The 25,893-nt window shown below is 40.8% G+C and overlaps 1 protein-coding gene across 4 annotated transcripts in view; it reads left to right on the top strand.

Annotated features, from left to right (window-relative positions):
- The window catches only part of LOC146074811 (PALM2-AKAP2 fusion protein-like), a 121,821-nt gene that overhangs the window by 67,430 nt on the left and 28,498 nt on the right, over positions 1-25,893 (top strand). For 2 of the 4 annotated variants that reach the window (XM_083183350.1, XM_083183344.1), the window contains exon 2: positions 22,380-24,753. In XM_083183350.1, the coding sequence (XP_083039476.1) occupies positions 22,479-24,753 (2,275 nt within the window). In that variant the 5' untranslated portion in view covers positions 22,380-22,478. Of the gene's footprint in view, positions 1-11,142; positions 11,334-16,444; positions 16,569-22,379; positions 24,754-25,893 lie in introns of those variants that run through there. The other 2 variants (XM_083183336.1, XM_083183328.1) reach the window with 2 other exon arrangements.

The raw sequence follows: 25,893 nt of genomic DNA, 5'->3' as shown, positions 1-25,893 counted from the left end.
AGGATATTTATGAAAACAAAAGAATTGGGGGAATCAATTTTTAGTCACATTTCTCTAGTAAAATGTACTGTGTTCCTTATAAAAATGTATTAAAATTGCAAATCTGCAAAAAAAAAGAAATTTTGAAATTTCACCTACACTTTGTTTTAATTCCTGTGAAACACCTAAAGGGTTAACAAACTTCCAAAATGCTGTTTTGAATACTGTGAGGGGTGCAGTTTTTGAAATGGCATCATTTATGGGGGTGTCTCACATACAAGTCCCTCAAAGTCACATCAGAACTGAACTGGTCCCTAAAAAAATCAGTGTTTGAAATTTTCTTGAAAATTTGAGAATTTGCTATTCATATTGTAAGCCTCCTAGTGTCCCAAAAAATTAAAAGGAAGTTGAAATAATGATGTCAACATAAAGTAGACATATGGTCTATGTTAGTTATTCACTATTTTGAGTGGTAAGATTATTTGTCTCACAAGCAGAAAATTTAACATTTTGCAAATCGCTAAATTTTCCATTTTTTCACGATATTTTGGTATTTTTCACAAAAAAACACAGACTGTATCGACCCAAATTTACCACTAATTTGAAGTACAATGTGTCACGAAAAAACAATCTCAAAATCACTGGGATAAGTAAAAGCAAAAAAAAGTTATCCCCACTTAAGTGAGACATGTCAGATTTGAAAAAAAGGGCTCTGTCAGGAACGCAAAAACTGGCTCTGTCAGGAAGGGGTTAATGCTTCTAGGCTTAGGACAGTCATGGACACATTAGCACTCAGCTATTCAAGCCTACAATAATTGCATTTGTGTGCACATTTCCTGATGGCCTGGATTTCTGTCAAAGAAAATCTGATTTAGGGTATTAAAAGACCATTTTAAAGAAATCCTATTGGTAATCATGCACTTTTGGATATATTTGTCTTTGTTTGTTGTTTTTCTTTATTTTGCTTGCTTGGAAAATTCTAACCTCAGGGATCAGGCTATTGTGAGACTGTGTGTCTTGTGCCAAAAGCCATTATGTACTATGTATCAGTATCACTGTTGGTTGGTTGGTTGGGTTTTCCTCAGTTAAAATCACACTACCCTTAACCAAGAAGATTCTTTACTTCCCTTCCCAGAACAATGATTTATGGTTGTGTAGGTGGATGATATGTTGGCTAAGTTTTATAGTAATAGTATACACCATTTTACTGTCATATAATATAATAGTGTGTGGTGTAAAGCGCAACGGTATCTGCTGCGCTATATAAGAAACTGTAAATAGATAAATATAGCAGGTTTGACCTTTTTGGGCCAAATGTAACAGGGTGTAAGAATCAGAAAGTGAGAGATTTGGGGAGAGTTTTCCCATTTTTTAAAAGCTGTAATCATTTACATGGCAAAATCAACCTGGTTTTTCAGTGTAAATGATTACTGCTTTCAAAAAAATGGGACAACTCTACCAAATGTGTAAGGCAATACAGAGGGCATAATGTTTAAGGCACTACAGAGGGCATAATCTGTGAGGCACTACCGGGGGCATTATAAGCAAGGCAGTACTAGGGCATTATGAGTGAAAGGCACACACACTGGGGAAATTATGTGTGTAAATGGCACTACTAGGGGCATTATGACTGCAAATGGCACACATTAATACAGTGGTTCTCAACATGGGTCATCAGGACCCCCACACAGTGCATGTTGTAATCACTGCTCACTGACACATTTTAAAAGACCCACAGGTGGAGCTAATTATTTCACCTGTGATTCTGTGTGAAGATCTGGAAAACGTGCATTGTGTGGGGGTTCTGAGGACGGAGGTTGAGAACCACTGGATTAGTGGGTAGTTCAGTTGAACAAGATTAGGTCAGAAAACATTTAGGGATAGCTTTACTTAACAATAAAAAGCTTTTATATTGCGCTAATAATTAAGAACAATGGCAATTGGTATGGAGAATTATTATTATCCTTTATTTATATGGCACCATAAGGGTTCTGCAGCGCCCAATTACAGAGTACACATAATCAAAACAGGAAAACAGTGACTTACCGTTGAAGAAAATACCGGACAAATACAGGGTAAATGATTATAGGAACATCAGCCGATTGCTGCAACATATGTATCCAGGTGGCAGCAAACCGCATGCTTTGGTGTAGTAGAAGACTATTGAAGTAAGAAAGGATAAGCACATGAGCACTGTTTGTGAGAGCTTGCATTCTAAATATTAGACCATTATTCAATAATTAACAATATTTCTATTTAATAAATTAAAATGATATACAACAGGTTGTAATACAAAAAATATTTGATACACTGTGCAAACAATATACAAATAATAAATATGTATTAAATACAAATTGTGTGCTTTTTATAATATGAAAAAGTCACCGAATGGATGTATTGCCATTTACTTATAATGCCGGGTCCATCCAAATGAACCTTAGAAGAAATAATATCTTTGATTAATAAAAAAATTTCTATTACAACCGATTGTATATATACATTTTTTTTAATTTATTAAATGGATATATACTTAATTATTGTGTAATGGTCTAATTCTCCATACCAATTGCCCTTGTTCTGAATTATAAGCGCAATATAAAAGCTTGTTATTGTCTATTATTCACCCATGAGATTCAGAGTTGATTAAGTTGCTTTCACAAGCAAGTATCAATATTTGCTGCTATTATTATTTGAAAATAAATATTTTCATGTAATTTTTGAATTATCAGCTTCCCAACATTTTATCTCTCCCGTACGCCTTGATTAGGCTTTTCATTTATGAGTACACCTACCAGTGGAGTTAAACGAGCGGTATGCGTATCCTTATGCGTGTCCTTATATTAAGGAGTAGCAGAGGAGTAGCGGAGGAGTAGTGTGCAGTCAGGAAACGGGTCCATTATGCAGTCAGATGATGGCATTGATTTTCTTACCACACGTACCGATTCCATTCAAATTTGATTACTGTTGGAATGGTTCTTATTGTGTAGCCATACACACTGATGTGAGGCCAAATCTAAATGCATAAATCAAATGTGTTTGTAAGAAATTCAACCACAAAAAAAAATATGGAATCGGCATACCAAAAGAAAGTTGTTTAGTTGTTTTTAGTGTAGACTTAAAAACCATGCGGTAATGTTAAGCACATATATTTATTCTCACATTGCAAGATTGTTGTTCACAGCATGACCTCACATGAATCTCGCTTTTAGCTTAGAAATCTGCACAACAATCCCTGGTGATACAGTACACAGTACAAGATAAATACATTCATTAGTTATAATAAAGCACATTAGAAGCTTTTAACCTTCATTTGTGGCACCTCTGAAGCACTGGGCTATCAATTGAACCCTTGCCCTCTCTTATGATTTATGATCCGTATTCAATTATTCCTGCTTATTTTTTCTCCTGCAGAGAACAGGTGAGATTTTTGACCGATGCCTATTATCAGGCTATCCAATTAAAGATGTTTCTTTGCGCTAGAGGAATGTGCCATTTTCGTGTGACAACACATGGGATCTGGGATAAGTGTTTGGACCCATGTGTTACCACAGCTTAAATTGCTGCTTATTATAGATTATGCTTCGAATACCTGAGGCACCCAAAACATAAACCATGTAAGTGCTAATTGACTATGGGCGGGATGCTCTAACATTTATCGCCCCCCTCCGCTGGGCTTCGCATGGTTAATAATCCCATATGCTCTAACATGCAGCCCCTGGATCCCTCCCTGCACTGAAGAGATGCGCATGGCATCTACTTCAGCCATCAGCAGCTGCTCAGCGGTGATCTCTGGCTCCCTCCAACTGCTCCCCGCAAGCGCAGGACATTGTGACCCGTGGGAGGGACAGCGGGACAGTCCCCAATAAGCGGGACTGTCCTGCTGTAATCTGGACAGCTGAGAGGTATGCCTTAGGTGCATGCACATTATGCAATAGTCTAATGCCCTCCTACCTCTATGTCGGTTTGTTTCTACCCAGTTTGCTTAATATCACTGTTGTTTCCAATTGTAAAGCCCAACGGAATATGATGCGCTATATAAGAAACTGTAAATAAAGAAATAATGATTAAAATAGACATAACCATTTGCTAGGAAATTCAGAGAGAGAGAGAGAGAGAGAGAGAGAGAGAGAGAGGAGAAGGTGACCATACCAAACAGTGAGCTTCTGCATTCATTTTACATGTTGTGAAAACTGACAGAAGCTGAAGATGATGAATCTCCCCTGAGTGACAGATAAGTGGTCTGGCCTGACACTGGGGAGATGTGGCTGCTATCCTAGTCAGCAGTAGGATGCAGCCTGCACGATGATTGCTACTGACAGCAGGCATGATCTATTCACTAAAAGATTTCCAGGAGCTCAATCACGATGTCACAGTGTGTGTGATAGTAATGTTGTGTTTGAAGGTATGATGCTGGCTACACACCAGAACGATTTGGCTTCAATTTGCCCAATTTCGCTACAATCTTGACCGATTGTATGTAAATTGGGCATGTTTTGGCATGTTTTAGATCCGATTCCGATCCGATGCGTGTCCCCGCTGGTCGTTTGTTTGTATTGCTGGGTACAGATCGGAATAGGATCGGAATCGGATTGGGATCGGAATCGGATCGTATGCAGATGGTGTGCTCAAGATAGTATGGTTGTCTCACGATCTGCTCACAATCATGATCGTTCTGGTGTGTACCTAGCATAAGGCCCTAAAGCTGCAATGTGTATATAAATTAACTGTAAATTCGCCAACTTTTTTTCACTTTAAAAGAATGATTACACGATGATTGCAATTGCAAAATGAGTAACATAACAATTATAAAAGTTGATTCCTGCTGTAGTAACCAGTGGTAAAAGCTGTACTTTACACACAGAAAGGTTGGGCCGCAATGCCCATTACACAAAATACCAACAACGTAATGCCCATAAAACGTAATGCCACACGCCATAATGCCCATTACACATAATGCCAATACCGTAATGCCCATTAAATATAATAACGCCTATTACATATTATACCATATTACTGCTGCTTACCTACATGCTCACTGTCAGAAGAATATCGCTTGTTGCCAGGGGTTACATGCTTCTTGCCAGGTGTTTCATTCTCAACTTTTGCCGGGGGGGAGCCAGGGTACATGCTCATCGCCAAGGGGTTCCATTTAAATAGTGCGCCAGCGCTACCCGAATCCGCACTTCCGGGTAGCGCTGGCCACGCTGTTCTCTTCTGACAGACACTAGAGGTATGGCAGTACCTCTGGTATCTGTCTCCTATAAGGCGGCAGCCATTTTCGGAGAGGCGGCTGCAGCGGTGATGGCTGCGGCAGCGTGTGCAAGATGCACAGAGCGGCCCAGCCAGTACATAGTCATACCGGCCTGGGGGGCATGTGTCACCCTGCCCCCCGGCCCAGCCCGCCCCTGAGTGTCCCCTGTGCATGGTATAACTAATATCTTAGGGGTACAGTATATTACTGCAGAGTACAGTAACTAATAGAAGGCGATTTAACAGAGGAGGGGGCCCATGTACAGACTCTGGATGGGCCCTCTCCTCTCTGCTGTACCATAGACTCTTCCAGGGGACTGATGTGAATGGGCAAACTGTAAAGTGCTGCAGAATATGTGTGCGCTATATAATTAACCGGTGAATAAAATTAATTAGACTAGCTTATCACAGTTATCTGTCAATAATTGTGAAATCAGAAATAATTATCAATTGGGTAATATTTTTAGCCTTTTCATCTGCTTTCTATGTGTCATTTGCGAGTTAAAGATATTTGTCAGAATGATGGGCATCCGCCTTCAGCCAATCACATTCTGGCTTTTCGGCTACTGCTAAATCATTATTGGCAGCAGGGAGAGATGACTTTTTGGGTCATGTTTCTCCACTCATCTACTGGACCCAGAAATTCTGGGTGAGATTTAATAGGATGAGAGATTCAGAAAGTGAGAGATTTGGTATGAAATCTCCAGTTTTTTTAAAGCGGCAATCATTTACACTGCAAAACCAGTTTGAATTTGAAGTGTAAATGATTGCCGCTTTAAAACAACTGGAGATTTCTCACCAAATCTCTCACTTTTTGAATCTCTCATCCTATTAAATCTCACCCAGTATGGCCTCGGCACTCCTACAAGTAGTGATATGCCCCTTTGTTTGTAGAATGGTCCCAGTCTCTATCCCTCAAATGCAAGCAAACATTACGCATAACTCGTTGTGCACATGCACAGATCCACAAACATTGGAGATGTATTATAAACAATAAGCTTACATACATCTCTGAATCAGACCAAATGGCATTAGATTTACATACATTCACTGTTCGATAACAGTTCGATAAAGATGCTTAACTGCTAGGGTCTTACAGATGGATCTCTCTTAATTTTAAAACAACAACTGACTGTCACTCAAAGAAAAAACAACAGATTGCCTAGCCTAGGGTGCCATTGTTAGATAATAATCATCATCATCATCATCATCATCATCATAATAAGGCATCTAGCACTGACGTCTGTTAAAATGTCCTTGAGATTAAGCTGTGATTTATAAATAGCATGGTAAATTCATTGATCCTAAATTATCCTGACAGACAGAAGCAAGGTAACACACTGCACCTGGGCCTGTGTATGTTCAATGTATTAACTGTGTCTAAGTTCCCACATCATATCATGTGACATCCTACCAATAATATATTAGTCCAAACGCAGAATGCGTACTTCTTCCTGATGCTGGTGTTTGTGTATTTAGCTGTATAACTAGCGCATTATTCCTCTTTTATATAGTGAGCAGGTCAGTGGCGTAAGTTTGTTCCAGTTGCCTGGAGGCAAGATATATATTGGTGCCCCCTCCCCCCCCCACACACACACACACATTAACATACACACAGCCCAATATAACCTTTTATAAAATATATATATTTTCTGTTCAGAAATATAGATAGAGAACACAAATATATTTCAGAACTCAGCCACAGAAGCAATATTGTTGGTTTTTAAATAACTGATTTAAACTTCCAGGGAGAGTAGTGGTGCCCCCTTGTGAGCAGGAGCCCGGCGGCAGATGACTTCATTGCCTCCCAGAGTTCTGCCTCTGGAGCAGGTGCTCTTAATTCATTGAGTGTTTGTGTTATGTATATGCATTCCTGCACCACAAATGGTCTTCCCCCACTACTCCTCCACCCATATTAAACTGGTTAACCAAGATGTACTATTTTATGGACATGGAGGACTTGTTCTCTTGTGCAGACACTACTTTTGAAACAATTAGGGACACCTATATAGCGTGTGCACCAGATGTCAGCTTCTTAAAAGGATAGTCTCACAATGCCCCTTCTATGACCAAACCCCCCCTTTTTTTATTGTCACACTCCCTGATGTTATATCTTATGCTCAACCGTATTTGACCCAAGTGGCACTCCAGTGGAGCACATTAGATGGGTGCCTCATTGTAATAGGTTCATTGAAATAGGCTGTGATGTTCTTTTTCAATGTATATTATAATATATAGACATTACTTTAGACCAGTGGTTCAAAAATTGTGTACCTAGGCACCGTTGGGTGCTTGGGACATATGCAGGGGTGCCTCAGGTTGGTGGCCCATGACCAATTCAGTTTAATTATGGACAATGTAATAAGCAAAACCAGTGCTGGTGGCTGCCAATCAAACAAGTGTGTGTGCGTGTACATGTGGTAGGGAATATAGACTGGGGCAGGAACTGATGTGAATGTTCAAATATTCTCTGTAAAGTGCTGTGGAATATGTGTGCACTATATAAATAACTGGTACAGTGATAATAATAATACAAAATGTGGACAGAGACAAATCCTGTCAATCACCACAAAACTAAACCTAAGGATGACATAAACACAATCTACTTAATTTTATGTTATCTAAATTTCTTTTGAGCTCTTTTGGGGTGCCAAGTTTTAAACATTAGTCATTTATGACAACATGTAATAGCCTGTGGCATGCAGGCTGTATTTTTTTAAAGCGGCAATCTTTTACAGGGCAAAAACAACTTGGTTTTGTGTCTGTATTACTTATTTGCATATATAAACTGAATAAGTCCCCTTATGTTATTTGTACAAGTCAGTGAATAATTAGTTCTATCCAGCTTAGGTCACATGCACACTTTAACGTTAAATGTATTAACCTATTTAAATGACGTTCATATGTACAGTATTACATAGTCATAAAGCAAGTTGTCAGTGGTCGGCTCTGTCTTCCTGACTGACTTGCCAATCCTTGTACTTGCAGATTTCTATAAATAAGTTATGACCAGAAAAATGTTTAGCACAAATTCACTTAGAAATTCCTCTGAACTTTAGATTCATGATATCTTAATAAAAAAAAAAGAAAAAAAAAGTCTTTAATGGGCAGATAACTGTGTAGCCAGGCCTGACAAATGATGTGGTTTATGTTGTTGCATTCCTTAATGCCAAGCACCATGTAAAGCTGTTTGTTTGTTTTGTCAAAGTCTCATTTTGCAGGAATGTAGATGGTAGCACAGATACCATGTGTTTGTAATAAAGATATATGATCAGCTAATGGAGTCTTACTAGACTAATGGGCACTACACACGGGCCGACTTTCAGGCATTTTCTGAGCGATTTTACTAAATCGCTCAGAAAATGCCTGAAAAAAGCATGTAAATCGCTGTGTGTGTAGACCACGCAGCCATTTTAATGAGCGGCTCCGGCGGTCTGAATCTGGTGGCGATTAATAACCTGTTTGTAGATACAAATCTGATGCTTCTAAGGAAGGTTTGCCACTGCTGGTGGAGAATCAGCAGCGAAAGATAAGGAGAATCAGTAGAGTGCGTTCTCTCAATTTCCCTTGCTGCAGGATCCTACAGTTGCATGGCGATACAGTGGGTGGGGGGACTCGCCAGGCCCAGAATGTTTGTGACTTTGTGATGAAGAGATGGTGGCGATGTGAAGCAGGGACTTGGGGCAACTATTATGTACAACTTGATCCACCCCTTATCAAACAAATGTAATGAAAATTTAGAGATATAAATATTTGCTTTCAAATGATTAAATATACAGGCCTAAGTTTTAAATATGCTTATCAAAGATATGGATTTTCCCTGGTGGTGGAGGCAACAAGAATTGTAAAAAATAGTTAAAGGAATTTTACTGTAGGTATGATATATATAATGGACAGAGGAGCAGCAGAACCGTCAGGGATAATAATTCTTTTAGAAGGGTGCCTTCCAGGGATCCAATAATAGGCCCAGCAATACAGTAGCGGTGTGGCGGCACCCCCAATAATTAGCACAAAACGCAGGTAATAGACAACGTTTCGGGTGGTGTGCCAATAAATGTCTGTTTGTATGTATTGTGCCGCCACAGCGCTACTATATATATATATATATATATATATATATATATATATATATATATATATATATATATATATATATATATATATATATATATATAAATAGCACTTACCCAGCCTAGGTGAATAGGACAGGAAAAGACCAGCACTCAAGGTTTTAGAAGAAAAAAATTGTATTAGGAATAAAGCATGTTAGTACATGTACATTATGGCTGACCCAACAGCCGTTTCGACTGGAATCCAACCAGTCTTCAACAGGGGTCCAGTACAGCGATGACAACAACAGTACTGGACCCCTGTTGAAGACTGGTTGGATTCCAGTCGAAACGGCTGTTGGGTCAGCCATAATGTACATGTACTAACATGCTTTATTCCTAATACAATATTTTTCTTCTAAAACCTCGAGTGCTGGTCTTTTCCTGTCCTATTCACCTAGGCTGGGTAAGTGCTATTTAAAATACTTTCTGGACCCTGCACCAACCAACTTTTTTTTCCGTTTAAATTGAGTGCTGTTTTTTCTAAAAAGACTTTATATATATATATATATATATATATATATATATATATATATATATATATATATATATATATATATATATATATATATGCATTATGTATGTAGATTCCTATTTTATTATAACACACCTATACAGGAAACACACGTATATATCACCTGAGATACTCATCTCAGCCGCAAATTCCTAAATCTATTGCAGCAGTAAAGTTGAAAACAATGCCCGACAATAGCAGTGTCCCTGTGGTAGGTGGTGTTATGTGGGTAGTAATTAGTGGTGGATATTAAGGAACCAAGGTATGACTCACCCCTTTTCCACTATGCAAGCCGAGTTGCACCCAGGATTTTGTACCTGAGTGCAACCCAGCTTGCAAACCCTTTCCCACTAGCAGCCCAACCCGGCAAAAAGCTGGGAGGGTGACATCATCGGGAGGCAGGGCGGCGCTGGGGGGTGAGAGCATCTCCCAGCGGCAGCTTTTATATTGCGTTGACCCGGGTTACCTATTTCCACTGCCCCTGGACCTGCATCCCAGGTCCAACCCAGGTTGGAGTGGATTTTGCCTTGGGATGCGTTTTCAGTAACAAAAAACCCGGGTCAATGCGCGTCCCCGTGTAAAATCCCAGGTTATTTTTGCAAGTGAAAAAGGGGATATTAAAGTATAACATTCCCATATGCTAGATAGTCTATGTTCTTACGCCTAGAGCCTGGATTTTTATGTTGTCAAATAATGCATCTATAATCTATTATATTACCATTATTATGCATTCAGTACATGCATAATTATGTTGTCAATATATGTAATAGCAGATAAGATTTAAAGCCGCTATCAGCAAACATCTTAGTAGCCAGTAAAATAAGATGTGTTTATCCATAAACATCCCTGCTTAACTGATCTGGGAAGCTGGGGTCAAATATCTTCTTCTTTAGCTTTGATAAATCGTCTCATGTTAATGTTTGCAAATTCTAAAATCATCTGTTTTTCTTATACAGTGCTTGCCACAAAGCAGACATGCAAGCAAAATATATATCCTTCCTAGCTTCTCAATCACAATAGAATACTTTTTCGCTTTACTTCCTTTCCTCCACCCCTTTGGCTCATTGAGCGATATTTTTTCGGCTCTTGCAGTGACTTCCACTTCAACATTCACATCTGTCTATGAAAGCTGCACACAAATCCCCACTACTCTACTACTGCAGATCATGAGCGTATAAAGCAGACTGTCACAAAGCCTTGGTCAACATCCTTGTGTATGTAAAGAGGCCTGGATTTCCTTTGGCGTCCCCGCCCCTCACACACTTTTTTTTTTTTTTAAGTAGTTTTAGAAGGGTCTCATTGTATAAACTGACTTGCAGTCAGGGCTGCCCTCTTTTTGTAAATCCCAGCCCCCAGTCCTGTGACATCACTCCTTGCAAGAAAGCAGGGATGGAATTTTGACTTGGGAATCCAGAGAAGAGGCTTTTGTGGGAAAGGAGGTTTGGGTCAGTTCAGAAACTGGATACATTATTAATGCTGGGGTAAGCTTCACTTGTCTGTCATTATCATCCCCCCCTCTTCCCTACTGTCACACAGGCTGCTGGTTGTGTATCGATTGTATGTATAAGAGTTTTTAGATGATCTGTATTTCAGCATGTGCATAGTAGCTGAGGACGTGTGCCTTCTTTTGAGTATTATGTGAACAGATACTGTGCCTCAGACACTACACATGTGTCTCTAGAATAGATCTTCTATATTACAGTTTTTTGTGTAACATCTGTTGTAAATAAGAAACCATTAGTGTTCCAGATAGATGTGGTGGTTTAAACGTGGTAATATTACATTTTCCTTTTCTATAATGATAGTGTGGTTGGTCTATTTATTGTGGTACAATAGATTTGTGCAGGGACTGGTTTAGACTAGAGATTGGTTAGTATTCATTTCTGTTTCTGAGAAATAGAAACTTTGTCAAATGCATGATGACCACACACAGCCTTATTGCAACATTCTGATCAACTTTTATAGAGAAAGTGAAAATAAAGTCTTATGTGTTTGGAGGGGTTATAGTCTATGTACTCTGATCAGACATCAGCCTGTCCCCTAATCACACTTACATCACTTCATCTTACACAGCAGCTACACAGAAGCAGCAGCTGGCTGATATCACTGGAGGACACTTACATCAAGAATGGGCCAAGACAGTAAAACAATATAAGCCGGATTACATTTATAGTACTTGGGACAGCTGAGCGCGTTGAAGATTTTTTTTAACACTAAAATGCCTTAGATTTATTGTGTTTTTTCTTTGCAGCAAGTTTGCAAGGAAATGTATGTTTTTGTTACTTTTCCCTGTCATACAGGCATTTTGGACACCTCACATAACTGTGTGTAATAGTGTCTGTGGAGCCCAGCAACTATACCTAACATGTGTAGAGTTTATGGAAAACTCTGGATGCAGATGTCAAAAATGTGTACATTTTACTCCAGGTGTACCAATCTTTAACCCCTTCCCGACATTGCCTTTTTTGTTAATTTTTTTTTTTTTTCCTCCTTGCGTTCAAATAAGCGTTTAATTTTCCGGCTATATAGACACATGAGGGCTTTTTTTTTGCGGGACAAGTTGTACTTTGTAATGGTACCATTTACTATACCGTATAATATTCTGGGGAATCAGGAAATAATTCAATGTGGGGTAAAAAAAAAAAAAAACGCCATTCCACAATTTTGCGCTGGTTACGCTTTTTTTGGAGTTCATAGTTCGTTTAAAATGATGGGTTATCTTTATTCTATGGGTCGTTACGATTCTGGTGATACCAAACTTATATAGTTTTCGTTATGTTTTACCACTAAAAAAAAAAATAGCAACTTTTACGGTTTTTCGAATTTGCGTCGCGTCGCCATGTTCTGCGGCTTATAACTTTTTTATTTTTCCACCTACGGACCTGAGTGAGGGCTCATTTTTTGCGGGCTGAAGTGTACTTTTTAATTAATACCATTATGGGATATGGGCGACTTTCTGATCTCTTTTAGTTATTTTTTTTGGGGTAGGCGATGCGACCAAAAAACGTAGTTTTGGTGTTGGGAATTATTTTCCGTTTACGCCTTTAACCGTGCGGGATAACTAATGTTATATTTTAATAGATCGGACTTTTAGGAACGCGGCGATACCAAATATGTTTATTTTTTTATTTTTTATTTATTTTTATTTGTGAAATGGGGAAAGGGGGGTTATTTGAACTTTTAATATTTTTTTATTTTTTTTTTATTTTTAAACTTTATTTTTTTTTTTTTTTTTACTTTTACTACAAGGCCCCCTAGTGTACTTGACCACTAGGGGGCGCGATCGCCTGTACTAGGTTCAGCCATAGAGCTCTATGGCTGAACATAGTGATTTTCAGCACTTTCTATTACATCCTGCCTCAGGCAGGATGTAATAGGAATGCTGACACGGCCAGCACAGGGGTCTACATTAGACCCCTGGCTACCATGGCAACCGATCGGCACCCTCCGATCTCGCCGCGGGGGGCCCCGATCGGCGCCGGAGGGGGGCGCCCCCCCTCCGATCAGCTATTTAAGCTCTGCGGGCGCTTTGCCCGCGGTGCTTAAAGGGTTAAACGGCCACGATCGGCGAACTCGCCGCTCGTGGCCGTGAGAGCAGGTGCCTGGCTGTAATATACAGCCATTACCTGCTCTCTTTCAAGCCAGCTCACTCCGTGAGCTGGCTTGATTCCCCCGCAACCGACATATGACGTAAATGTACGTCATATGTCGGGAAGGGGTTAAAACATGATCAAGTTGAGAGTGATAAACCTCCAGCCAATCGGCTCCTGTCACATTTACAATGAAATCGTGGAAACGCTGGGCGTTCCCCTGGGGACGCAGGTGTGGCGTTCCCTGCTCTGGCGGGCAGCTGACGTCAGTTTAGACTGACTTTTATTTTCAAAGGGGAGAGAAATCATTAGATGGTCGGCCCATGTGAGGGGATGTGTTCGCGTACAACCCCTCGCATTGTACCGAGGGGATTCAGTGGTGAGGGGGCGGCAACCGGCGCTTATGGGTTCGCTAAGCAGCAAATGACCACTGCTTAGTGAGCCTTGCTGAATCAGGCCCTTTGTGGCAAATATTGAGTAGTCTTTCTCTTCATAAGGGGCCCATAGACAGGGAGATTTTGCTGAGCGATCTGAGCAATGTAGATCGCTCAGCCAGTGGCATAGCTTGTGTAAGGCAGCCCCCGCCACAGCTTGGGGGAGTGGGGGCTGCGTGGGCACCGTCTCCCGCACGGAGAGGCAAGATCTCATTCTCCGGTGTACTCCCTGCTGCATCTGTAATACTGGGGGGAGGGACTGGCACAGTGGTGTAACTATAGCTATGCCCCCAGCTCCCCCGTCCTTGTGGGCACAGCGGGGTGCGGGCAGGGGGGTCCGTGCGGGTGTACCTGCAGCGCTGTCTAAGTGTCTAGAAGCCGCGGTGAGAGGTTCCCTGCGTCGCTGTGTAGTGAGTTGGCGCCGGGTGACCGGGTCCCTGCAGTGTCTTGGAAATAAGAAGTCTGACTCTAGCGCTATCCGCCGGACGATGGTACGGGAAGCGCTTTTGATTTCTAAAACACTGGCCGCACGCTGATCAGCGTGCGGACAGTGTTTTCAAAATCAGAAGCGCTTACCGCGCCGCCAACTCACTGCACAGTGACGCAGGGAACCTTCTCACCGCGGCTTCTAGACAGCGCTGCAGGTACACCCGCGCTGCATGGACCCCCCTGCCCGCTCCCTAGGGGGGGTTTTAATTGAGGTGGGGGGGGGAGGGGGGGCGCAAAATTTTTCCCGGACGGGGACGGGGGGGACGGGGGGGGGGGGGCGCAATATTTATTGTTACTCCACTGCGCTCAGCAATGGGGCCGGGCGATAGCAATGCATGGGGCCTCGCATCGCTATTGCTGTGGCACCTACACATGGGTAGTGATGTAAGTGGATTTTCTAAGCGATCTGGTCAGATTGCTTACAAATTGTCCTGAAATCGCCCCCTGTGTTTAGGCCCCAGTACATTTTTTACGGATATTGAGTGACTTTATGTAAAGAGATAAGGATTACACAAATATTTAATTAACCCAGACCATTTTTGTTAACCAGATTAGGCTAGTATCTATGAAACCACACTCACATCTGCCTCCTGACTGCCGGACTGCTCCCTGCATAGAATGAAACTTGCAAACTTTTAGCTAAGGTAGTAACAAATAAACCACAGCCCATTTATATACATTCACAAGTCAAATGCAAAACAGAGACCATTATTTAGAGGTGTGGACACTATAGATACATCCAATTTAGGTTACTCAGGTTGGCCAGGAAATTCACGCTTTTGGGGCCAGTGAAGCTGCGTTTAATGATGGCATTGGCATGCCCAGAAAGTTGTGCTGGCGACACAGCCTCATTTTCTTGGACGCTGCCCCAAGATGCCAGCAGCATGATGCATTTGGGGCACTGCAAGTGACATTGCAGAGCAGGATCTGCACATACACAGTGCGGCTTCTGTGCATTTGCCTATCTAAGCACATCAGAGATTTACGTTAACATTATAAAGTCACATGGGTGTGGGTAGTTACAGGACATGTATACAAGTTTTGTTGCATACATAGAGGCAGGTTTGTTGGGTGTGGCATGACTTGTCTTTATTAAGAAGGTTGATAGCAAGTATAGTGACATCATCAATAGGTTAACAGGGTCATTATGTGTTCAGTGTGTATGATGTCATGCATATAGGTCAATAGGGCTAAAAGGATAACTTCAATCTCTGACAGCGAATTACCCCAGAATGGTGAGTGGCCTGTGCGGAGGTTAAATGGCGAGGATCACTTGATTTTGGCGATCCACGCCGTTTAACCCACTCGCCGGCCACATTGAATACAGCCCCTTGATGTAAGCCGTGTACACACAGGGCGATTCATCAAAGTGATTTTGACTACCTTGTGATACCCTGAATCGCCCCATGTGTGCACAGCGGGCAACAGCAGTGCGTGGCCCTACAGCGTCGCTATTGCCTGGCCATATAGATACTGCAGATACCTGCAGTGTCTATTCAGCTGTAAACGCGGGGATGGCCGCCGGCTTTTCTCAGGCAGCGACTGGACGATTTTGACTAAGCAAAATTGCTTAGTCAAAATCGCCCATCCTGCAGCCTGTGTGTACACCAACTAGCATTGTTATCTATGCAGGAGAAAAATCTCTTGCCAAAATTTCACCATGTGTACCCCCTTTACAATAACTATTGACTATGGGATGCAGAGGGCAGATATATGAACTAGTGTTATTGACTTGATGATGTTTGAATTCCAAAGGTGAAAGGGCAATGCGTACAATGAACTGCATCTTCACACCCTATGTGTTTACTGGGGGCGGGTGTTGCTTGATGAAGCCATTTACATCATCATAACACATCTCCACCAACCCAGCAGGCAGTAGGATGGTAGGATAGCCTGGCTCCCCTCGCCCAGGGGAATGAGGATTCTCCATCTCATTTAGTAGTCTCCCAGACATTCTGAGAGAATGGGCAACTACGCATAACAGACACAATTAACTAGTAATATTTAGTACTAATTAAACATTCTTTTTAATTATATTTAGATTTCTAGATGGCATACTAGAAGAAAAACGAATATAAATGTTTTGCTTTGCACAATAGATCTCCGGTCAGGATTGGTGGTGAGATCTCATGTAGGAAATTCCCTTAGGACATGAAGGGAAATGGAGTTGTTCTCCGTCCGTAATTTGTCTGCATTCCCAGAGGTACAGTGACATCTGGATATTGAATTATTTGTGCCTCATGCCATATGCCTGACAATAACCCTGGCCTTACCATGTGCCTGTCTGTGAGATAGGAGCAGTAAGCGTTCTACTTCAGAAAATATGTAGGTGTGTACGGCAAGATACAGTTAAAGTCACATTCATCTCTATAATAGCTTTAAACCAACCTTGACCACCGTCACCATTGTCAGGGTCCAAAGCTTAAGATGCCCATACATGCGTTTTGCGGGTGCGATGCGATGCACGCTCCCGCGCACATCCCATCCCTTTCACTTGCGTCTTGCGCTGTGGAGTGTAATGGTGTGTACACACTTGTACAATTTAGACTATATTATAATTTAGACTATCTGCATACAATATATACAATTTAGACTATCTGCATACAATTTAGACTTTATAGTGCAGATCTGCACTATATAGTCTATGCAGCCAAGACTTTCTGTCTGCGATACGGGAGCGCGCAGGGTTAAAACCTGCGCGATCCGCAGGAGATCCAGATGAGATTTTGACTAGTCAAAATCTCATGCACATTGTACAAGTGTGTACACACCATAAGGTGACTAACACAATTTGGACCTGGAATACTCATATTAAAAAGTACAGATGTTGCAGAAATGCCTTTTTATTTCATCAATATTATTTATTTATTTATATCAGGGTTGCCGACTTTCTCATTCTCCTCTCCGGGAGAAGCCCGGAGAGGAGAGATTCAGTAGCCGCTCAGGGGGCGGGGCTTAATCGTGACATCACTAAGCCCCGCCCCATGCTGGTAAACCAGCGAATTCAGAGATCTCCGTGGAGGGGGCGGGGCTAAAATGACGTGATTGTGTCATTTTAGCTCCGCCCCCTCCTCTGAGACCCGAGGATTGCGGCATTTTAATGCCGCGATCCGGGGGACAGCGGGGGTCTCCCCTGAATCCGGGAGGGTTGCCCACCCTTCCGGGGGGCCGGGAGGGAGCCCCGATTTTCGAGAGACTCCCGGAAATTTCGGGAGGGTCGGCAACCCTGATTTATATACCAATCGAGTAAAAAAGATGGAGACAAAATTGTGCATTTTCAGTAAATGTTTATGTAATACACAACTGCCCTAAACCCTCATTTACAAGATTCTTAACTATTACTATGCCTTGGCTCTTCCTTAGTTTATCATAGTCCAGATGTAAGGAAACAAAATCCCATTACAAAAAAAATATATATAACAAACATCCCCCCCTCCCTTCCCCCAAACAAACACACTACAAATGTCTCAGAAAAACTCATGGGAACAATATTGTGACTGGCTAGTGGTGAAGGTTTTATTTGCATTGCTTTGACTATTCATAGTATATGGAAGGGTCATTATTGTGATTATTATTATTATTATATTATTATTATTATTACTATTATTATTATTGTATAATAATAATAAAAATAATCATCATCATCTTGGTAATTCTGAGCAGTGCAAAATGAGAAGTAGTTCATTTGTCAATCTTCATTAGGGAATACTGTTTTGCATGTTAAGGCTTGTTTTCAGGTTTTTGCATGTGTGTAGTGTATGTGCTAAAAAAAAAAAAAAAAAATTAAGAATAAAGCCACTTATCTATGTACAGGTAGATAACCTTATTATCATGTTATTATTATTACTTTCTTATCAAGCTGCATGTTCTTCCTCCCACTACTTTCATGAGCACTCTGTTCCTCCCGGTACCCTGGTTTCCTCCCACAATCAGAAAATATACTGGTAGGTTACTTGGCTCCCGACAAAATCAACCCTAGAATGTCTGTGTGCGCGTGTACATGTGGTAGGGAGTATAGATTGTAAGCTCCACTGGGGCAGGGACTGATGTGAATGTTCAAATATTCTCTGTACAGCACAGCGGAATATGTGTGCGCTATAAAATAAACTGTTAATAAATAAATAAATAATAAGAAAAGGTAACTATGTAAGAAAATATTCTGCCTCCAGACTTATTCCCAGGATCGAGGTCAAGTATTAGCTGTGTATACATGATGTTCCAACTGTGCAGGAGCTCTGCTTTAGTCACCCTGCGGTGAAAGGAGCAATAATGAAGCTTGAACATAGCTAAAAATAGGGCTTATTGATTCCTAACCAAAACAGGTCTATTGTATGAGCAAATGTTTAACCCCTTCCCGACGCAGCATGTTTTTGCCTTCCTGACAGAGGCCTTTTTTTCAAATCTGACATGTATCACTTAAGTGGGGATAACTTTTTTTTGCTTTTACTTATCCCGGTGATTTTGAGATTGTTTTCTCGTGACACATTGTACTTTAAATTAGTGGTAAATTTTGGTCGATACAGTTTTTTTTTTTTTTTGTGAAAAATACCAAAATGTCGTAAAAAAATTGAACATTTTGCTATTTGCAAAATGTAAAATTTTCTGCTTGTGAGACAAATAATCATACCACTCAAAATAGTTCATAACTAACATAGACCATATGTAAACTTTATTATTACATCATTATTTCAACTTTCTTTTATTTTTTTTTGGACACTAGGGGGCAGCAAAGTCAAAATTATATACATAACACAGTAAACGCTGCAATTGGCTGTTCACATTTGAACAGCCAATTGCAACGATCGGCGAACGGGGGGGGGGGGCATCGCTGCCCCCCCTGGGCAATGAGGGAAGATGTCTGCTGTCAGGCACTTTAAAGTCATGACGTACATTTACGTCATGTGTCGGGAAGTACATCCCGACCATGACGTAAATGTACGTCAAATGTCGGGAAGGGGTTAATAACATCACAGCATATGTACGGATACAAAATAGGAGAGTTTATTCCATAGTATACAAATTTTTCACTAATATATAATAATACATAGATACTTAGTAGTGTTCTGATGTTTTCAAAATGACTTGTTCTCCATTCATTATTTAGGGGCAGATTTATTAAGCTTGGAGAAGAGATAAACTGGAGATAAAGCGGATAAAAGGTAAAAGGAGATAAAGCGCCAGCCAATCAACTGTGTTTGAAAAAGACAGTTGGGAGTTGATTGGCTGGTGCTTTATCTCCTTTTACCTTTTCTCCGCTTTATCTCCAGTTTATCTCTTCTCCAAGCTTAATAAATCTGCCCCTAAATCCCCATACACACTGGTCGACTTTCACCTGAAGCCACTCAGTTTACTCGTCTGAGTGGCTTTCTGGAAAGGGCAGCAATGAGCTGTGATCTCTGATGCGCGCTCCCACATCATCTCGGCCCTGGCCGCTCATCTGCAGGTATTGCCAGCAGATGAGCGGGGGGAGTGGATGGCTTTCCATAGCGTCCCGCTATGAAAAGCCGTCCACCCTGAGGATAATCACTGAAATTGGTGAAATAAGCTCAGTGTGTATGCACTGAGCGGTTTTCAGCCCAGCGATTTCCCCCATTATCGTTATACATACAGGCAACAACGCTCATAGTGTATGTATGGGCCTTAAGTGGCATTAGTGATTGAAGCTCTGCTGGTAAAAGTAGACTTTGCTCATTTTTCTGTGCATCACAGTAGGTACATTTTATTTGCACCGCCACAGGCCGCAAGCAGAATCTGCATTCAGAAGTTAAAGCACCAAAATAACCAAATACTGTTCTGGTGGCTTCCACGACTAATTGAATTGGCAAATTAGAATACAGTACTCCAACTTAGCTAAATCTCCTGAGTACTTATATAGCATCCAGGGAAAAATTTACCAATGTTCCTGTTTGTTAATTGTCTTCACCAAAATGTTCTAGGTTTGCGGCCATTGCTTGGAATTGCATGCCCCATTGGTCATGTGGATATCTGATATGCCTTGTTATTAGTTTATGATATCAGTGCAAGTTGGAATTGGTTTGAAGAAATAGAAGGTCTCACTTATCAGTATATTTATAACGACTTTTCTTACCACTCCTGCGGGAGGGTGAAGCCAGGTGGGTGTATTGGGGCATAACCGTGCTAGGGCAGTAAGGATGGTGTCATGGTTAGCATTACTGCCTCACAGCACTGAGGTCATGGGATCGATCCCACCATGGCTCTAACTGTGTGGGGTTTGTATATTTTCCCCATGCTTGTATGAGTTACCACCGGTTACTCCGGTTTCCTCCCACAATCCAAAAATATACTGGTAGGCTAATTGGCTCACAACAAAATTAACCCTAGAATGTCTGTGGGTGCGTGTATATGTGGTAGGGAATATAGATTGTAAGCTCAACTGGGGCAGGGACTGATGTGAATTTTCAAATATTCTCTTTAAAGTGCTGCGGAATATGTATGCGCTGTGTAAGTAAAATAAAATAAATAAATAACCATCAGGAAGGTGGGCTGATGGGGGGTGTGAACACATGATCACATCACCTTGGTTCAACCCCTGCTATACATTGCCATAAAGACACACATCTATAGAAGGGGGTGGGGCTACAATGGCAGCCGAGGGGCAGAACAGGGGATCCAGGGGAATGCGGGAGCTATATTGACATTTTTTTTTTAAATGACATGGGGAGATGCATCAAGCAATGAAAAGAATAGAGAAACTTCACATAGCAAACAATCAGCTCTCAATCAAGCATTTAGAGAAAATTTGATGTATCGTCTTCCCCTTAGTTTTGTTACCATGGTCATGATATAGTAATAACAGATATGGGGCCAGATGCACTAAGCTTCAAAAGTGATAATATGGAGAGTGATAACAACCAACAACCAACCAATCAGCTCCTGCCTGACATTTTCAAACACAGTCTGTGACATGGCAGGTAGTAGCTGATTGGCTGGCTGTTTATCACTCTCCATTTTATCAAATGAAAGCTTAGTGCATCTGGCCCATGGAATCTCAGTGACACTAGTCATTGTATTGTCATGGTTCGTAGCACCACGGATACAGTGTTAGGCATATCTATCATCAAAGAGAAATATTGGTTAAATCCGGCTACCAGGGGTCATCCATGTTTACCAGCATTTCTCACAATGACCCAATACATTTGAATCAAATTATAATTGGGTATTGGCTTGTTTTAGATAACATACCTAATAATGCATTTGCTGTCACAGGGTTGTTGCCCTGTATGTGCCCAGGCTGAGCAATAGAATCGTCCTTTCTGAGTGTAACCCCCACACGATACTTCAGCAGTTAAAACATACAAAAGCTTTCTTCAATTATGAAAAACTGGCACTCTTTAGGTCAGTCAAATACTGCATATAGAATGTGGAGTATGCAATGAAATACATGTTTAAGTCATTACATCTGCTAATCAAAAGCTAAAAAAAACATTAAAGTTTGAAATCCAGTGAGTACCAGATTTAGTCATGATGTGAGTGAGCAGTAGTCATAACAAAAACGGCTGTGTGAAGTGACTTCCAATAACGTATTCATATGAGAGGTCATATGTTAACGCCTAGGGACAGCCAAGGCATGTAAAGAATGTACCAGCATCCTGCAGTAACACTGGTGTGTTTACATGACACTCTGCAATCCCAAAATAATTCAAATAAAAGGCATTTGCATATTTATTACTGTCAAATGCAACAAGTAATGTACAGTAAAAACAATCCTGAATTAATAGTTTTATATTGTCACAGGTGCAAAAGATGGATGGTTTTATTTAGTGGTTAAAAGATATAATTCAATATTATTAGATAGTTACCAAAGTAATACTCATTATATCATTATATTTAACTAACTAAATATATTCTTGGATAATTGGCACTATAGACTATCAGGTAACATTACGATTATAAGTGTAAAATAGTTGATAATATATATATATATATATATATATATAATTTTTATTTTTGTGTGAGAGTGTATCTTAAAATATTTTTTCCCTTTTTTTTATAGAGACCTTCGATTCCAGAGGATGAAATTAAGTTAAAGAAGGACAAAGATCAAATTAGTGCCAACCATTCCCCACCTGTTATCTTGACAAGCAACGAAGCTATGGAGTTTGAGGTCCAGGTGTCAGACTCTAAAGGAACCATAGTAGTTAGTCCCGATGTTGCAATGGACAATCACAGTACTTTACTTTCTACAGCCATGAGCCAGAACGGTCTTAAGGACAGACATGAGTCACTAGACAGTGATGTCGCAAAAGAGATACAATATCTAGATGAAGTGCTAGAAGCAAACTGTTGTGATACTGCACCTGACAACCCTTTTAATGGGTCCTCTTCCCCGGATCTTACTAGTACTATAACAGTAGATGGCTCAGGTCCTTTTGTCAGTGTTACAAATGATAGCTGTGCTCCTGAAATGGATGTTATAGCCGTGGACCGCAAGCCCCAGCCTGTTGTTGAATTGAACGAGCCTACTGAAATCATAAATCCAATGAAAATAAATGGTCACTCTAAAGGGGAGATGAAAGATGATCACACTGATGTGTTTACATACCCAGCAAGCCCAAATTCTTCAAATAGTTCACGGAGGTCATCTAAAGATGGTGAGGCTGTTCCAAAAACTATTAAAAAGGAAGCAAAGTTTGAGCTTCGTGCATTCCATGAGGAAAAAAAGCCATCAAAATTATTTGAAGATCTGAATGAGAAGGAACACATTAGAGTAAGGAAAGTCAGGCCTTCGGAGGAAGTAGTAGAACTAGAAAAGGAGAGGCTTGACCTCATCAAAAGTCAAGCTGTGAAAAAGAACCCCAGTATCGCCACTAAGTGGTGGAATCCACCTCAAGAAAAGAGTATAGAGGAGCAGTTAGAGTCCGATCACCTTGAGTCACACCTGAGATATAAAGAGCGAAAGCAGAAACAGCAGCAGCATGGCATGTCCCCACCACCTGTCAAAAGTAATCCTCAACCAATTTTATTCTCAGAGACACCTGCGGTGAATAAGGAAGACATTGTTACTGAGCAAATAGACTTCTCCGCTGCAAGGAAACAGTTTCTGAACATGGAAAATACTAGCCAGACTAATGTGAAAGCGCCACCAAAGAGAACAGTTGCTCCTAATTTTTATTCAGTGAAGCCTTTCTATAAAGTAAGCCATGAGAGCAAACCTCAGTCATCCATCACAGTAACTAATCAATCAAGCCAATGTGTTGAAATGGTCCAACCTGATGAGATAGCACTGGTGAGAGGAGAAAAAGTGCACAGTGCTTTTGAGGACCAGCAATGGGCAGTTACTTCACATTTATCAGAGTTATCAGCCGATCATTCTGAGAAGACAATGGATGAAGATAGTCAGTTTGTAAGTGCCACAGCAACATTTACAGTTTTAAAAGATGATATAACTGATGTATCAGACCACTTTATGAAATCAGTTACTGTGTCTTCTCTACCGGAAGAGCTGGACTCTGGCTTAGATGATTTGTCTGTAAAATCTCAGGACACAACAGTCATGGAGACACTTTCCAATGACTTCAGCCTGGACAATATCAGTGACAGTGGTGCATCATATGAAACTATCAATACCCTCCATGAACAGTCACTGGCCGATTTCTCACAACCACAAACACCCCTTAATGACATCCCAGCTGATTACATAGTGGAAGGGGTCTCCAAATCCTTTAGCGATCAAGGCTTTTACTCTCCGTCATCTATGTCACATGACTCTATTCTCGATTCAGATGATCAGTTAGAATATCAGGCTGGTATATTGGTACACAATGTAATTCAACAAGCTCTTGCAGAAAAAGCTGGGATAACAGACTATAATAAAGCAGAACACCCAACAGAGAACATTGATGAAACCAATGAGCAACCAATAGAACAGAATGTTGTAGTAAGTAACTCCATAATAGCTATTAGCCCAGAGAGAAGGGATGATACAGTATTTCAGCCACCTCAGGTTTCTTCACCAGTGCAAGAGACCAGAAGCGTAACAGTGACAACAAAGAATATTCCAGAACAAGAAACTTGGAAAAATAAAGCTCCAGAACCTTTATCTATTCCATCTACAATGGAGGAAGATACTATTGAAGAAAATAAGCATGAAAGTTACTTCAGCAAATACTCCCAAGCTGCGGAGCTTAGAAGTACTGCTTCCATTCTGGCAACACAAGAACCTGAAATAACAGTCGGTCCATTTAAACTGAGATCAAAGAAGCAAAGAACACTATCAATGATTGAAGAGGAGATTAGAGCTGCGCAGGAACGAGAGCAAGAGTTGAAGAAGCAGAGACAGAGGCAAAGCTTACAAAGTCCACAAAGCCCATTAAACAAGAATGCACCTGCAATGCCAACGAGAACGGCTTCCTACAAAACCGCTCCAGGTAAATTATCAAGGTTGCTGATGTTTTGAAATGATTTATGGCCTGATTCTGTGTTTCACGATATGTCGCTGTTGGATTTTCTCAGATTATTTCGTACAGGGTCACAGTTGTGATATCACATGCCTGCATGTAGCATTACATTGAAAATATATTAGATGGTGCCTGGAAAGTGGCTATTTAACCATACAGAGACAGTGTATCGTATGGCTATATTATGGGAGTGATTCTAAAGTGTTTGCATACAGACAGTTCAATGCTCACATAGGAGGCCATGCTTAGATGGAAAATCTGTACCACTCCTTGGGCTGGTACAGGTTTTGATTAGGTGACTGATGGTGGCATTTGAAAGTTCATCAAACGGTATCAGCATCTACAGATGCGGTGAGTGGGTGCCTCAGCATTTCCACATTCAAAGGAAAGGATGTACAGTACATCAGGAAAACACATGTTGACATTTAGGGTATGTCGGTATAATGAATGTCTGTATTTTGTCCGTGTTGGTATTTTGACTGTCGTTCAATTGGTGTCTGGATTATGACCATCGGTATTGGTTCCATTGGTAAATTGCTACCCGTTATATTGGGTCAGTTGTTAATGCAAAGAAGTGTCCTTTCCAGCCAAAAGTATACATGAAAACCAGAAAATGTGTCCCATTAAAAGAACAGGATAAATTTTAGAGGCAGAACTCTGGGAGGTAATGGAGTCATCTGCCACCGGGCTCCTGCTCTCCACCACTGCCAGTTTAAATCCATTAATTGAAAGCCATCAAAATCGCTTCTGTGGCTGAGTTCTGAAATATATATGTGTTCTCTTTCTGTATATACATACAGTATATAATATATATTTCATAACAGACTATATATATTTCGAATAATGTTTTGTGTGTGTGGGGGGGGGGATATTCATTTTGCCTCCGGGCAACTGGGACAAACTTACGCCACTGATGAATCTTAATTAGAAGCACACACCAAGCACACCTTTAAGTTCATCTTTTTGCTCGGAAGTCTTTGTACTTTGTGCAGGGAAGTCTTTGTGCTAATCCCTTTCATCTAATAAATGTTGCCTTAATAAGTGTAGTACCATTATTGCATGTGAATGCATAAGCACCAACACTAATGCAATTCAGAGTGAATTGCATAA

Source organism: Crinia signifera, chromosome 1 (genome assembly GCF_055691185.1).
Source record: "Crinia signifera chromosome 1, ASM5569118v1, whole genome shotgun sequence".
Classification (NCBI taxonomy): Eukaryota; Metazoa; Chordata; class Amphibia; order Anura; family Myobatrachidae; genus Crinia; species Crinia signifera.
The sequence above is the reverse complement of the archived record's forward strand: the minus strand, read 5'-3'. Positions and strand labels throughout refer to the sequence as shown.